The sequence below is a fragment of the Clytia hemisphaerica genome, unplaced genomic scaffold (assembly GCF_902728285.1).
Source record: "Clytia hemisphaerica strain Z4C2 unplaced genomic scaffold, Clytia hemisphaerica genome assembly, whole genome shotgun sequence".
Taxonomy (NCBI): Eukaryota; Metazoa; Cnidaria; class Hydrozoa; order Leptothecata; family Clytiidae; genus Clytia; species Clytia hemisphaerica.
Genome location: NW_027104435.1, coordinates 403,855 through 417,442, shown reverse-complemented (window position 1 = coordinate 417,442; position 13,588 = coordinate 403,855). Strand labels below are relative to the sequence as shown.

General features: G+C 35.3%; 1 protein-coding gene across 1 annotated transcript; it reads left to right on the top strand.

Moving 5' to 3' along the window:
* On the top strand, positions 1–1,920 carry LOC136820767 (uncharacterized). Its single transcript, XM_067076991.1, has 2 exons — positions 1–851; positions 1,829–1,920. Exons 1-2 carry the CDS (start codon positions 113–115, stop codon positions 1,903–1,905), a joined length of 816 nt encoding a protein of 271 aa, XP_066933092.1. The 5' UTR covers positions 1–112; the 3' UTR covers positions 1,906–1,920.
* Positions 1,921–13,588: the final 11,668 nt, after the last annotated feature.

Sequence of the window (13,588 nt, the reverse complement as noted above, 5' to 3'; positions counted from 1 at the left end):
GCAGAAGCAAAACGGCGCGTTTTTCATATAATTGCAAGAGATCAAAAATAGCTCGGAATGATTTTTAAGAGTACTTAGAAGAATTATTATACACAGTGAATTTTTGTTAATTATGGATTGGCGATCCTACGCAATCTTGTTGTTTTGTTTTTATTTTCTATATTTACCGTTAGTTGCAAAGACGCATTTATTACCAGAGGACTTGATCAGTGATGACGCTGAGCAGTTAGAAAGAGAAAAAAGAGACGGATTTTTCGAACGCATTTTTTCGTTTTTCAATAATAAACATGAAAAAGAAGAGGAAGAACTCGAAAAAGAAGAAGATGAATCACAAAATGAAAAAGTTCAAGATGTTCTTAAAGACGATGACATAACAGCATCCTTCCGTGGTTATTCATTGCCGGAGATCAATCTTCCCTTCACCGATTCCTCAACCCGAGAAACTTTATTTACAGATTCAACTTGGGAGGCGAAACCTACTTCTTATACGTCAACTCTTCAAAATACAAAGATCTTTACAGAATCTACACAAGTCGGCTCGTCTAGTTCAATGAGTTTGCCTACTTTGAAATTAAGCACGGCAAAAACACCAAAGACAATCCAAATGTTGAACAGTGTTCAAGCTACACCTTATATCGCTTCGTCCACAGAAGTAATGACGCACACAAAAATCCCAGAACCTACTTCATCACAATTTATAAGGAGTTCCATCAAAATTTCCCCAACTCCTTCAAGGACTATTGAGATCTCTACAACTTCAATGGCAGAATTGCCGGCTTTTGTAGATATGAACGTTGTTTTAGCCGATGGACCTAGGATACCTGATGAACGAGCTTATGGCGATGTTTTTGGTAAGGTTATTTCACTCTTTACGGCATCTGGGTATTTTCTTCTTAACAACCCTGTCTCCTTAACCCTGTGAAAATATTTTCGCCCGATACCAATTGTTTTTTACTCGCCCAATACCAATTGTTTTTTACTTAGTGTCAAATGACCAGGCCATACTCACTAGAAAATCTACAAATTAAGTAGATGTATAAATTTTCTTAATTCTTCGGATGTCCAGTTGGTTCGACTGACAATTCCTGCATTAATAACACGCATGCGTAATTTGTCGTTCGTTTAGACCACATGTAGTTATTTCCCGTGATAAACAAAGAGAAATGAATCGCTAGGGGTGGCACAGTCACTTTCGGTCAGGGTTGTAGATGGCAAAATATGAATTTTGTCGTTCTCTTTTGTCGTTTTTTATGAAATTTGTCGTTCTTTTTGTCTATTTTTAGTAATGCAGGAATTGTATGATAGAGCCTCTCGTCTGTAGAATTACGGCACTCTTTAATATCGACATGTAATGTAGAATATAGACTAATTTTGTAGATATTCTAGAACGATTTCACTTTATGCGTGCTCGAGACTCGAGCTCCAAACTCCTGACCCAAGGACTTTTGTAGTGACGAGTAAACAGTTTAACTGACGAGTTAGGCTATCTGTCTAAATCGTTGTTTATCCGGTGTTACGCCATCCACAACCCCGACCGTGTGGCTCCACCTTATTGTATTTTTCACCCTTACTTGTCAGCGCTAAATTACTCATTGTGGTGTATACAATATAGACTCTGTTGTGTAGCAATCTACTATTTTGCCGTAATTCTACAGATGTCTGTAGAAATATGAAATCTACATATTTTTTAGAATAATAATTCTATCCGTAAATCTTAAATTTACACCATCTACGTATTCTGTAGAATTACGTGTGATAATGTGTTGCAAATGACCATTCTGATGAAAACTAATAAATATCATATAATCCATCCATTCCTTTATTTCAGCGCAAGCACCCCAAGAAAATACCGTTGAAAAATCAGCTCAAGCTAAGGTAGGTGATATCCTTTCATCTCCTGTTTAATTCTAGGAATAAACAGCTCGACTTGCCAGTCAAAGTTTCATATTACCGAGTTTGCATTCGAGGTAAAGCGAATGAGACGGTATATAAAGTTGACATGTCCCTAAACTTGCCGCCCACCTTGCTTGACAATGGTAAAAACACCAAAATACAGTCGTCTGTTTAGGTGAGCAAAGATATAGAGCCTACATCAACTTATAGACTTTGTTTTATATCGACTTCACTTACTGGTGCCCTCGATATCCTCCGAAACATTCACTCACTATTATCTTATTGACTTCACAATCATTATTTTTGGTTTTATTGTCTCATCCCTGGATAAACTGTTAGGACAATTTCCGTTGGAGTATTAAATTCCCCATGTCTCAGTGGTCCAGTAATAATGTTTCTCGTTCCGATCTGAGACATTTTCCCGAGGGAATTAAAGAGTCTTTAATCTTCTAGGAAACCTTCCCAGTGAGTAGGGCCCTAGTCTCACTGAATCTGTAACTAAAGGAACTAAAAATCACCTGTGAAGCTTTTTATTTTATTTTTAGAGCGTGCAATTTCTGTTCTCAAATTTATTGATACCAGTGGTGTCTGGTTTATTTGGTGCGTTTTGCTTCAGTATCGCTGTCTTGATCATGAGGTGCATCAAAAGAAGAAACTTGAGAAAAGTTAATTACTATGGAGGAAAGGTAAATACTTACTTCTAACAATTTTCCATTGTTTTGATTTTAGCGGCCGCTCTTTCCGGTAAAAAAACGGTAGGTAAAATTCCGGTTCTCGTAAGGAAACCTAATAGAGAAATGGTAGGTAAAGAACTCCTTTTAATCATAACTTCTTTTCCTGATAATGAATTTTTGTGAAATTTTCAGGAGAGATCCATAAAATTATCATTGATATCATTTTCAAATATCTAAATCATTTTCTTAAAGGAAATAAAGAAAATGACAATGTTTACATTCCTCTAACCTTCCACAGTACTAAAGTGCGCATTTTTACCTACCGTTTTTACGGTGGAACACGGTGGAGTAGTAAGACTCCTAAACGGTGTATTGAAAGACATCCTAAAAAAAAGTAAAAGCAAAAGATTGGCAAAAGAAGCTAGGATATCTAGACTAGCAAATGTTTTTAATTATTTAAAGAAATATGGTTTTTGAATTGAGAGATATCTAAATGAAAATATGGGACGAACAAAAAGTGAAATTTTAAGATCTAGAAAATCTCGGCTGTTAATTTGAGAGTTCTTTTCAGGGTCGAAACCATATCTGGAACTACTATAGCTGAAGTAGCTCAACACTAAAATTGTAACTCAATTTTATTTTTCAGCCAGAGACTCGTTTGTACGGATTAGACCATATGGGGCTGTTATCGGACATGAGTTCAGACGAAGAATGAAAAGCGATGATAAATGATCTCCTATAATTGGTTTCCTTATCAACACAAAACTATAAATTATAAATAGCTAATGATAAAAATTTCTTACGTAGCATTTTATTAAATAAAACAATTTATTTTAAAAATTCAACTGTGTATATACAATTTTACAATATCAATAAATTCTTAATTCTTAACAATACTTTGTCTATGACTAGTATGAAGAATTCACCCGATATTCCGACTTCCTTCTCGAAAATTTTCTCGAGCGTGAAAAGTAGATAACACGGGTACATTTCACAATTTTCTGATTTAAAAAAATCAGTAAAGTCGGATTAAATAGAAAAAGCTCTTTGACTCCTGTATCTTGGCGGGGTAAATACCCGGGGGGGGGGGTACTTAGGCAAATGGAGGGCACGGTATGTGCCGCCCTTAAGGGTACCTTTTTTGGATTTCCAAAGTCCTACCGTGAAAAGCACAGCTGAAAATCATATATTTACGCTGTGCCGACGAATCGAGATTCTATTCATCGCGCAATCAGCGAAGACAAAAGTAACCATGACGACCATCCAAGATCTTGGATGAGCGTCATAGTCGATATTTTTATTCCCGTCGTTGAAAACACAACTTACAAAAAGTCATCAATGCTTTGTAAAAAGAGTCAGTGATAGAGAATCATAACATAAAGTCTGTCTATTATTTCGATTCAATTAAAGTGACATTTCCATAATTAAAAGTTTAGTAATTACTGTTATACATTTGGGGATCATGTAAAAGATTTCTTTCGAAATAAACTCATTTCAACTACACTTGGAGGTTTCTGGGGAATTCTTAAATAGTAAACTGCATACTGATACAGTCTGCTAGACATTAATATGGTAATATTTGCTCTTCATCTTTGATTTTTTCTACAGTGATTAGATTGACACATGCGCGATAAAATTTCTATTATTTGTCTACAGAGGTTACTATTTTCTTTGAAAACTTAACCTCTGATACTCAGGGTACCAAAGTCCCGCTAAGGGTCAGAAATCAAATTTCAGTTTCCCCTAAGGATCAAATGCGTCAAATTTGTCCCGATAAGGGTCGTAAAATTCACAAAATTTTCCTTTTCTTTCCTCCTTTTTAGTCTCGGTAAGGGTTCAAGGGTCGACACTCGGGTGGCATCCCCCGTCAGCTCGCAGCCCTAGTAATCCCCCCGGGGGTAAATATTTGTGCTTTACTACTTTCCTATCTTCCAGCGTGGCCGGACTCGGTTTGCCTCGGCATTGATTTTTGCTTCGTCTAACGCAAGTTTTTCCATCAAACATTTCATCCAACATTGGAAAATCATATTGGATGAAATGTAGTACTGGTTTGCCCTGGCCCTTACTAGTACATTCATTATTCACAAAACATTAATTTGCATCCGTTGGGTTGCAATCATTTAAAGTTTTAAGAGTCCCTTAAAGTTGACTTTTTGTTTTTCTAAAAAACCCTCCATAACAACATTTCAATATTGCTGCCTCGCTATCCCGGCCAACGTTTGCCTCGTTCAAAAGGAAGAGATTTTTTACAACGCCATCTGGTATTGAACTTCCACAACTTCTTTATCTCTCAAATAAACGAACGAAAAGAGTTGTATGATAAAAGAAACGATGAGAATGATGATGGCGGCTATTGTAGCGTGGAAAGACCATCCATATTGAATCGCACGGACGTCTACAGACATCGGAAGAAGTGTGGAATGGTTGTGATAGAAGATTCCAGCTGCCGCGGTTGTGAAACCAACTAAAAGAAAACAAAAAACTGGAAAAGGCAGAATAAGACCCACTGGGACATTATTGGGGTAAATGATGAGTTGGCTAGAGATTCATACTCAACGAGTGTGATATTCTTTAATTTTGTCTCCTACTCCGGAATATTTTACTCGACTCGCATCTATACTGGGAAATAAACAAGCTTTTAGGTAGCCTCGCTCAATGTAAGCAATTTATTGTTACAACCCTTCGTATTTGTTTTCCTATTGTGGCTTAAGGATTATCACCGAGTCTTGAGATATATAGATGAGTACTTTATGACTATAATCCAAAACTGGAAAAGAGTTAAAGGAAAGTTGAAAAGAATTTAATCTTTTCATGCTATGAAAATCAAAGTCACCCACCAACAAGAAGTTTGATAGCCATCGACCATTTGTTGTAGCAACTTTTCATGAACACTGCTCCAGTAAATACAGTTCCCAAAACAGTCAACACACTGGATATAACAATAAAACATTGTACTATTTTCATCCATGTAAGGTGTAACTCATACTTGATACACGCTGTAGATGTCAATGTTATGGAGCATCTTTCCCATAGACCAAAAGTGATTTCAATAGGGAATGTGAGGTCATGTTCATCGAGGAAAACATACCATTCATGACCTATCCATGAAGCAATAAGACAACCAAGAACAGCAACATCAAGTAACAAAATCCAAGTGTTCGAGAAATTGCTAACTTTCATCTTTTTTGTCGGTGTTTTGAGCTGATGAAAACGAAAAAATTAAAGAAAAATATATATAAAATACTTTGCAATGATCTAAAAACTCTTTCTTCAGGCATCTTATCTTGACCTGGCGAACGGCGAATTTCACCTATTCGAAGAATGAAAGAAATACAATTGACCTGAATATTCGGTTCGCCACCTCGAGTAATACTAACCAATGCACTTAGCTTGCTAAGAATTTTCCGGTCGAGAATCTATAGTTCGTCAGAGAGTTAATTCTTCATTTGTAATTCTATAAAAACAAAATAAAACCTCTGTCTCACAGTTAACCAATTTGGCCTTGTTTTCGAAATATTTTCTCTAGATGTTGTTTGAACGTCTATCTGACGGAGAGTCTTTATTTTTTTATAAGGAGTATGGCTAAATGAAACATTCTCTGCCATCATAAATTTTGAGCCCTCCTCAGATCCACTGCGTTGTATATGCCAGCTGGAAAAAAAGTAAACCAGTATCTGAGAAATGATGATTATATGACTTTTGTTTAGAATAAACCCACATATAACAAATTGGAGTCACAAAAATACGAAATGAATGTAAATAAATTTGTATGTGTCTTTCAAAACTGTCGAAATACTGGAAATAAAAAAACTTTAAAATTGACCATTGTGCCATATTACAGCAAACAGAAACAGAAACATCTTCAAGTCCAGCAAACCAAAAGTCACAGCAAATGACAAATAGAAGTATTAAACCATTTAGTAGAATAATGTTTGATTGTATCTCATTTTTTCTCATCATTTCATCAGAAGGAGTGATTTATCATTGTGTTACAAACTCCTCATCGAAATCTTGTTAAAACTTCTTGTGAGAACATCAGAATTCGATTAATTGTTGAAACTAAGTGAGTACAGTATAAAGCAAGATATGACGAAAGAGAGACAAAAGGTAAACACAGCGCCGTAACTACCGAGAGGGAGCTTCGCCCCCAATCTGCCAATAATCTTCCCTCTCTCCAATATCAAAATGCTTCCTATGGCCATATATTTCTAATATATATTTCTAGTTAATCGATCAGAGAATCCTCCACAAATGTGAGGATACAGAATCTCCCAAGCCACTTTCGGATCTAACGTACTTCAAATATAAATTCTAAGCTCCTTATATTTTTTCATAACAAACTTCAAAATTGCATACATCACATACAAACTACCTGTTCAGAGAAACTCTAAATATCGTCATTAAACAGCTTTTTCACTGAATGTTTTCCACAAGAGCCTTGCAGTGCAAGTCATATTTTTCCTCCCCAGACAACAGAAATGATCTCCACAATTAAAACGAAAACAAAATCAAATTGACTAAAACGACCCAGCTGATTGACCATGTCAAACTTCTCACGCAAGAAAAGAAGCAATCACGCGAGGTGTAAATCAGACTTAAGTTTTTTAAGTGCCTTACAACGAAAACACTTCAATATAATTTCTCTAGACACAACTCGCTATGAAAATAACACTTACAGTTTGACGACCGTTTTTAAAGCTCAGAAGCAGTAATTCACGAGATTCATGACGCTGAACACCCTGGTTTTCTTCCGTTCTGGTTTTTACAGCTTGAATTTGCCACTACTGGTGCCTACTGGCAGAAACCGGAGTGTTTCCAAAGAAAACTTCAAATCATGAATATCAAATTTTCTCTAGACCCCAATCACTATGAAAAGATGGCATAGCTTGGGAGAACGTTTCTAAAGCTAAGAAACAGTAATCTAAATCTTTATTTGATATCTTCTATATTCTCAGAAGCTCACATTCTTCGTCATCCCATCCTAGCCGACCCATTTGGCAATAATTTCCTTCCTCGTGAATCATTTACAACATCGGTATTTTATGAAAAAAAACATCACAAACAAACAAATATTGACAAACGTCTTACATATTTGTTTTACTCATTATAAAGTTTCCTACACTACACCTGATCCAACGCATTGCCCTAGCTTACACGTTTTTTATAAGAACAAACTATATAAGAACATAAAGCTTCGATGGCCAAACTGTTAAGAACAAGTTAAGAACATTTTGGGCTTTACTCTAGGGACTGAGTTAGGTCTCGTATGCACATCGGCGTATAGTCATTTTTTCTTTTGATCATGAAAGTATAGTCCTTGAAGAGTCAGCAAACGTGTGTGGCGTTGTTTGGATCAGGCACAAATTTCCATAATGGCGGATTTTAGATTTTTTTTTTGACTTTAAACATAGACATATTATATACCAATCGATCACAAATTTTATGCTGATTAAGAAAAAGATCAGAATCATGGTCTGAAAATTTCGTTATCTGGAGATATGAAGTACTTTCGTTTTCTGACTCTTCAAGGACTATACTTTCATGATCAAAAGAAAAAATGACTATACGCCGATGCGCATACGGGACCTAACTTAGCCCCTAGAGTACTTTGCAGAATCTAAAATGGCCAAATAAAGAAAATTTTCTTAAGAAAATGGATAAAACCGCTCACAGAATTGTGAAAATAAGAACATGCTAAGAACATTTTTAGGCTTAATTCTCAAAAATCTAAGAACATCTAAAGGTTTCAAAAATTTTAGATGCTCTTATAAAAAAGTGTGTAACCGTTGACTAACATTTGTTGCTAGAAATATTGCCAACATTGCACACCAATATTTTTTTAGTTATGTAACAAAGAAAACTTATAGCAAAATTCCATGCGCTTCGAAAACTATCTAAAACTTGGCGTAAATAAAGATAAAAAATCGAAAACTATCTAAAACTGGGACTAAATGAAGCTAAAAAGTCGAAAACTATATAAAAACTTGGCGTAAATTAAGAACATAATAAATGATGGCAACCCATTACTGTTCTTCGTTGAATAAAAAGAAATTACGAAAGACTTTGTGATAACAGAGGTGTAGGAATTCGTAAAGTTAAGCTTCCAATTCTCGAAAGGAGAAAAATTCTAAAACTCACATCGCCTCGTCTATGACTAAAGAATCAAATTCTTTATCACCAATTTACTCTCATGTTCGAGAAAATCTTTCTAACATTTCCATCTACTCAAGATGGCTTTTTCTAGAAACAAATTTTCTCATCTTAAGAAAACAAAGTAATTCTATAAAAAGACATAAAAACAGCGAATATCGAAAACAGCCTCTACAGATTAAATCGAATCTCTTTTATTAAACACCCCTCTAGAGTTATAAACATTATGGTCCAGTACTTAAAATTCACTATAAACACACATACAAATCAAAACTTGTTCCAAGTTATAAATTCAACAATGAATTTATAAAACACCGCTAAAAGACTGTTTCGATGGTTTTTGAAGCCGTTTGCTATTAAATAAATCTTGGATGATTTTAAAACATTGCAAAATGATCGCAGCAGGTCCATTGGGAATGTTTATAATCTTAGTGAGATCGTTTTTAAATCAGGTTTCCGGAAAATCGGCTTCTCTTTCCGTATATTCAACAAGCTTTTTTGGGGAGGGTTTACCAAAGAATTTTCAGGCTACTTAAAAGTATCGAAAGAATTGATAAGATTAAGAGAATGATGAACAAGGTTATCAAATGCTAGGGTGGGCATTCTTTTACTGCGAAAATATTTAATGAAAAGCCCTAAGGTGAAATTCAATTAAAAACCTTCTAAAGAAGATACTGATTCAAAATTGTTCGTTCCTGAAAAATAGTATCATACACGTTTTTTTTTTCATTAGAACCCAGTTTATAAGAACATTGAGGCTGAAATTCGTCGGAAAATTAAGAACATCGTAAGAACATGCCCAGCCTCAGTTTGGAAAAAATGACAAGAAACTACAATTTGTTCCTCCTTTCAAGCAGTTTAAACTGAACTTAGGCATGGATTTTCTAAAATCAAGAGTCAAATATTGTCCACATTTTTCCAATTTTAAGTGCTCTTTATTTTGCATGATATTGTCGATTTAGAGTAGTATGAAAAATTAAGAACGCATTTAAGAACATTTTAGGCTGAAAATTGCTAAAAAAAATAAGCACATTCAGGGTCAGCCAAATTTTAGGTGTTCTAATTAAAAAACTTCGATCAAACATTTAGCTTGGCCGGGATCGCGAAACTTTTCCCAGGGTATATAAAGGTCAGCGATCTGCTGTTGCAAGTTCTGTTAGAAAACGATAGACTTAACCGGGTCCGTAGTTCCAGTGACACATTAAAAACTTTGTTTTACCATAAGGGATTGAAAGTTGAAAGTTGAAAGTTGCCAAGAGTCAATTTTAGAAACAAAAACCTCGATTTTTAACAATAGAGAGAACATTTTCAAACATTGCAAGCGGTCAATGTACAGGGTGTCCCTAATAAAAGTATCGAGTTTGAACATGCGATTGAGTAAAAAAGTTTGTGTGTGTTATCGCTAAAATATAAGAACGTTCTCCATCACATAGGCTCATTACAAAAGGTAGTTACAACGTATAAATTAATCGTAATGACAAAGAAAAAAGAGGGAGAGCTTAAAATACAATTTTGTGAATACACACTTAAAACTTTCTACTCAATCGCATGTTCAAACTCGATACTTTTATTAGGGACACCCTGTATATAAATAAAATTTTGTTCTGGAATTTTTCTAGGCTATGAATGATCTTTTCGATCTTTTGAGATAACAAGAAACATTTGATTAAAAAGACAATGTTCACCATAAAGACAATGTTCGCCAATAAACTGTGTTTCAAATCCCAGACCTGTTGTTTGGACCCTTTTCGATGGCCTTTATATTGTACGTGCTCAATATTTGTGTAATGCTACGTACGTGTCTGAAGCCTCTTTTGCAGCGTTTTTGTATTCGCTAACGATTTTAGCCCTTGCGGGACTTTCATTTAGGGGTTATTGTTTCACTCAAAAGCAACAGATCGCTGCCTGTTTTATTCAAAATACAACAACATGGACAGAGGAACGAACAAGGTTGAAACAATGGAATTCCATTGGGATCCGAATATTCCAAGACGTGGTCTTGGTAAGTCACAGTCTTCTCTTTTTGATCGTGCCTGGAGATTCTAATTTTATTGATCATTAATATGCTCATGAATGGATCTCGTTAACCTGATAACAGCTGGTCATAATTTTCTTACACGCACGGTAAACCTCTAAATGCATTTAGAAATTAACCATTTGAGGAAAATAGTCCTTCCGCGGGAAATTCTACAACGAGAATCTTGTTGTGTCTCAGAAAGTCAAAAACTAAATTTTCCTGATATGGCGTCCTATTTTCAAACACAATCACATAATTTTGTTGTCATTCCCAGTCCTTTTAGACGAGCGCGATCCTTACGATTTTGAGATAACATATTCGTCAGATTGTTATGATTTCACTCGTTCCTTTAGAGCTTCAACGCGTTGTGCAGAAAATAATCACAATCTGAACTCAGGTTAAACCTCGTATATTGTACCATTTGACCAGAACTTTAATTTTATGTATACAGTATTCTTTAAATAATCATACTTTAAATATAGAGGAAATACCTCAACTTTTTCTAAACAAGCAAAAACTTAAGAGTGATAAAGAGCCAGCCGGATATTTAAATTTATATTCCAAGATTTTAAAGAAGCAATCCCGGTGTTGACTCTCTGTATAATTCGATCGTCGATGAATCAAGGAATTTCTCCGGAAAAGTCAATTGAATAACAAACCTGGTCTGGAAGTCAGGTTGGTTCGCATTTCGAGATTGATATTTTCGCCCGTGCGCTTTGGTCATATCATTAAATTCCAAAAAGGAGTCAATGAAGAAAGTCATTGGAGTAGAGCGGTAATTTGATGTCACCAAGCTAAACTCAATACTGTAAATTTCCCATTTGTTTTGATCCCGTGACTTGAATAAAAAGTAGATTCAACCTGTTTATTTCGTTTCCTGACTAGGTCCAGGTAGTTATTCAATTGATATTGCAGTGACTTAGGGACGGATTCGAATAATGATGATGGGAATATTTTTTTTCAGTTGATCTGAATACAATTCGATTAACAGAAAGGTTCGAATTAGACAAACTTGACGGTAATTTTCGGCAAGAAAATCATAGAGAGACTTCAGCAGTCTAAATTAGACTCTAACTGTTAATGAAAAGGCGTGGGTATTTTCTTTCCTTAGGTAATTTGATACACAAAGCAAACCACATAGCAGTCAGCAATATCGGACGCTCAGCAAATTTTATACGGACAATCTTCATCTTCAACAAATCAAACGTCCAAATTTTAACCGACATGGAGCTTGGTTTGCTTGGTTTACAACAATGGCAAATATTGAATTACATCTCATTAAGGGTCAGCCTATTATTCCTTCTGGCAAAGATTTGATTGTCAGATAGAAATCTCCTTCGATACAAATGTAACAGATCCCAAAGGAGACAATTTTACTTCCGAGATCACGATGGTTATTACATCGAGTTATGTAATTATGATATTCTTACTGAATATTGTCTGGGGAAATCTGAGAATACAATCGAAGGTTACGAAGATGAGATAAAGAAGGTGTAGCAATGATATTTTCGATCAAAAAATAATTCTAAAATTCTGGTGAAACAACGAAAGTTTCAGCGGAAAAGCATGAAGTCATTGCTTCCGAATTCGTAAAACTTGATGCTACCTTGGTGAAACGATAAAAAGTTTATGGAGATTTTGTTCAAGGCGAAACAGAAGAAAGTGAAACGTGAAATATTACAGAAAGCCCATAATGGTGTTTCCTTGGTTATTGGTTATTTGAAATCAAAACATTTCGGATCACAAAACTATCAACCGCCGACTATTTATAAAAACAATAAAGAGTAAAGCCTGAAGTAATTTAATCGTAATTTTCTCTCCAAGGAAAGCACACAATTCTTTGAATTTGAACTTATAATTGTATATTAAGTTTGTGAGTATTTTCAAAACGCCTCATTGAAACACGAGGGAAAGTACTCCGTGTATAAATGTTAACAAGTACCGTCAGTAAACGCAAGAAAGCCCAGAACGTGATACTGACTGTAAACAAGGGCTTACGATCTTTTTCCAAGTATCTTCGTATTGTTGCAAAAACCGATTTTTTGGTATCCAATTACAGCTAATGATTTGTATTTGAGACTTTATACTTTTTCGTGCGACTTTTATACTAGGGTAGCAAGCTGACGGGTATTTACCACCCGAGTTTCAACCCTCGGACCTTTAGCGTGACTAAAAGAAGAAAAAAGGGAACATTTTGTGCATATTAGATACTACTGGGACCAATTTGACCCAATTTCGATTGTTTTGATTTTCAACCTTGAAAGGGATTTCTAGGTTCTAAAAACCCTTGAGGGGCAGTACACAACCTCGCCGTTCACTTGCCTGGGTACCCCCGGGTTTTATACAAATAGAAAATACAAAAAAGGAAGTACAATTTTTTTCCCGTCGTAAAAGCTGAACCGATTGTTGAGTTGATTTTGTATGAAGTTTCATCATTTGAAAAAATCTTAAAAGGAGATTAGACAATTAAAAGATATCTTTTAATATTTTACTTGGCTCTGGTTTCATTAAGCACTCTGCAACATCGATCACAAACAAAACTAAAACTAGATTAGAAATATTTTGTGTTTTAACATATGTTGACCACTAACCTTTATAAACCCTGGACCAAGCTATATCCGCCATATTTGATCGGAGTTTTTCTTTAAAGTGGTACCTGCAAAGAAGCAATTGTATCTAGTGCTAAAACTTTGCCTTGCAACAAAACGGCGCTACATCGTTATAGTATGCAAGAGGAAAAATATCTAGCGCTCTCGATGCAAGTACCACTTTCTAAAGAACTCCGATCCGACTCCGATCAAAGTATCTTGGTTGGCCGGGATTAAAAAACTGCCCCCAGGGTTTATATAAAGGT

Bases quoted from the DNA above. Each gene is read 5' to 3' on its own strand.
- LOC136820767 (XM_067076991.1), top strand. From the start codon at position 113: ATGGATTGGCGATCCTACGCAATCTTGTTGTTTTGTTTTTATTTTCTA. The intron at 852-1,828 runs GTAAGGTTATTT...CCTTTATTTCAG, and splicing joins AGCTTATGGCGATGTTTTTG to CGCAAGCACCCCAAGAAAAT.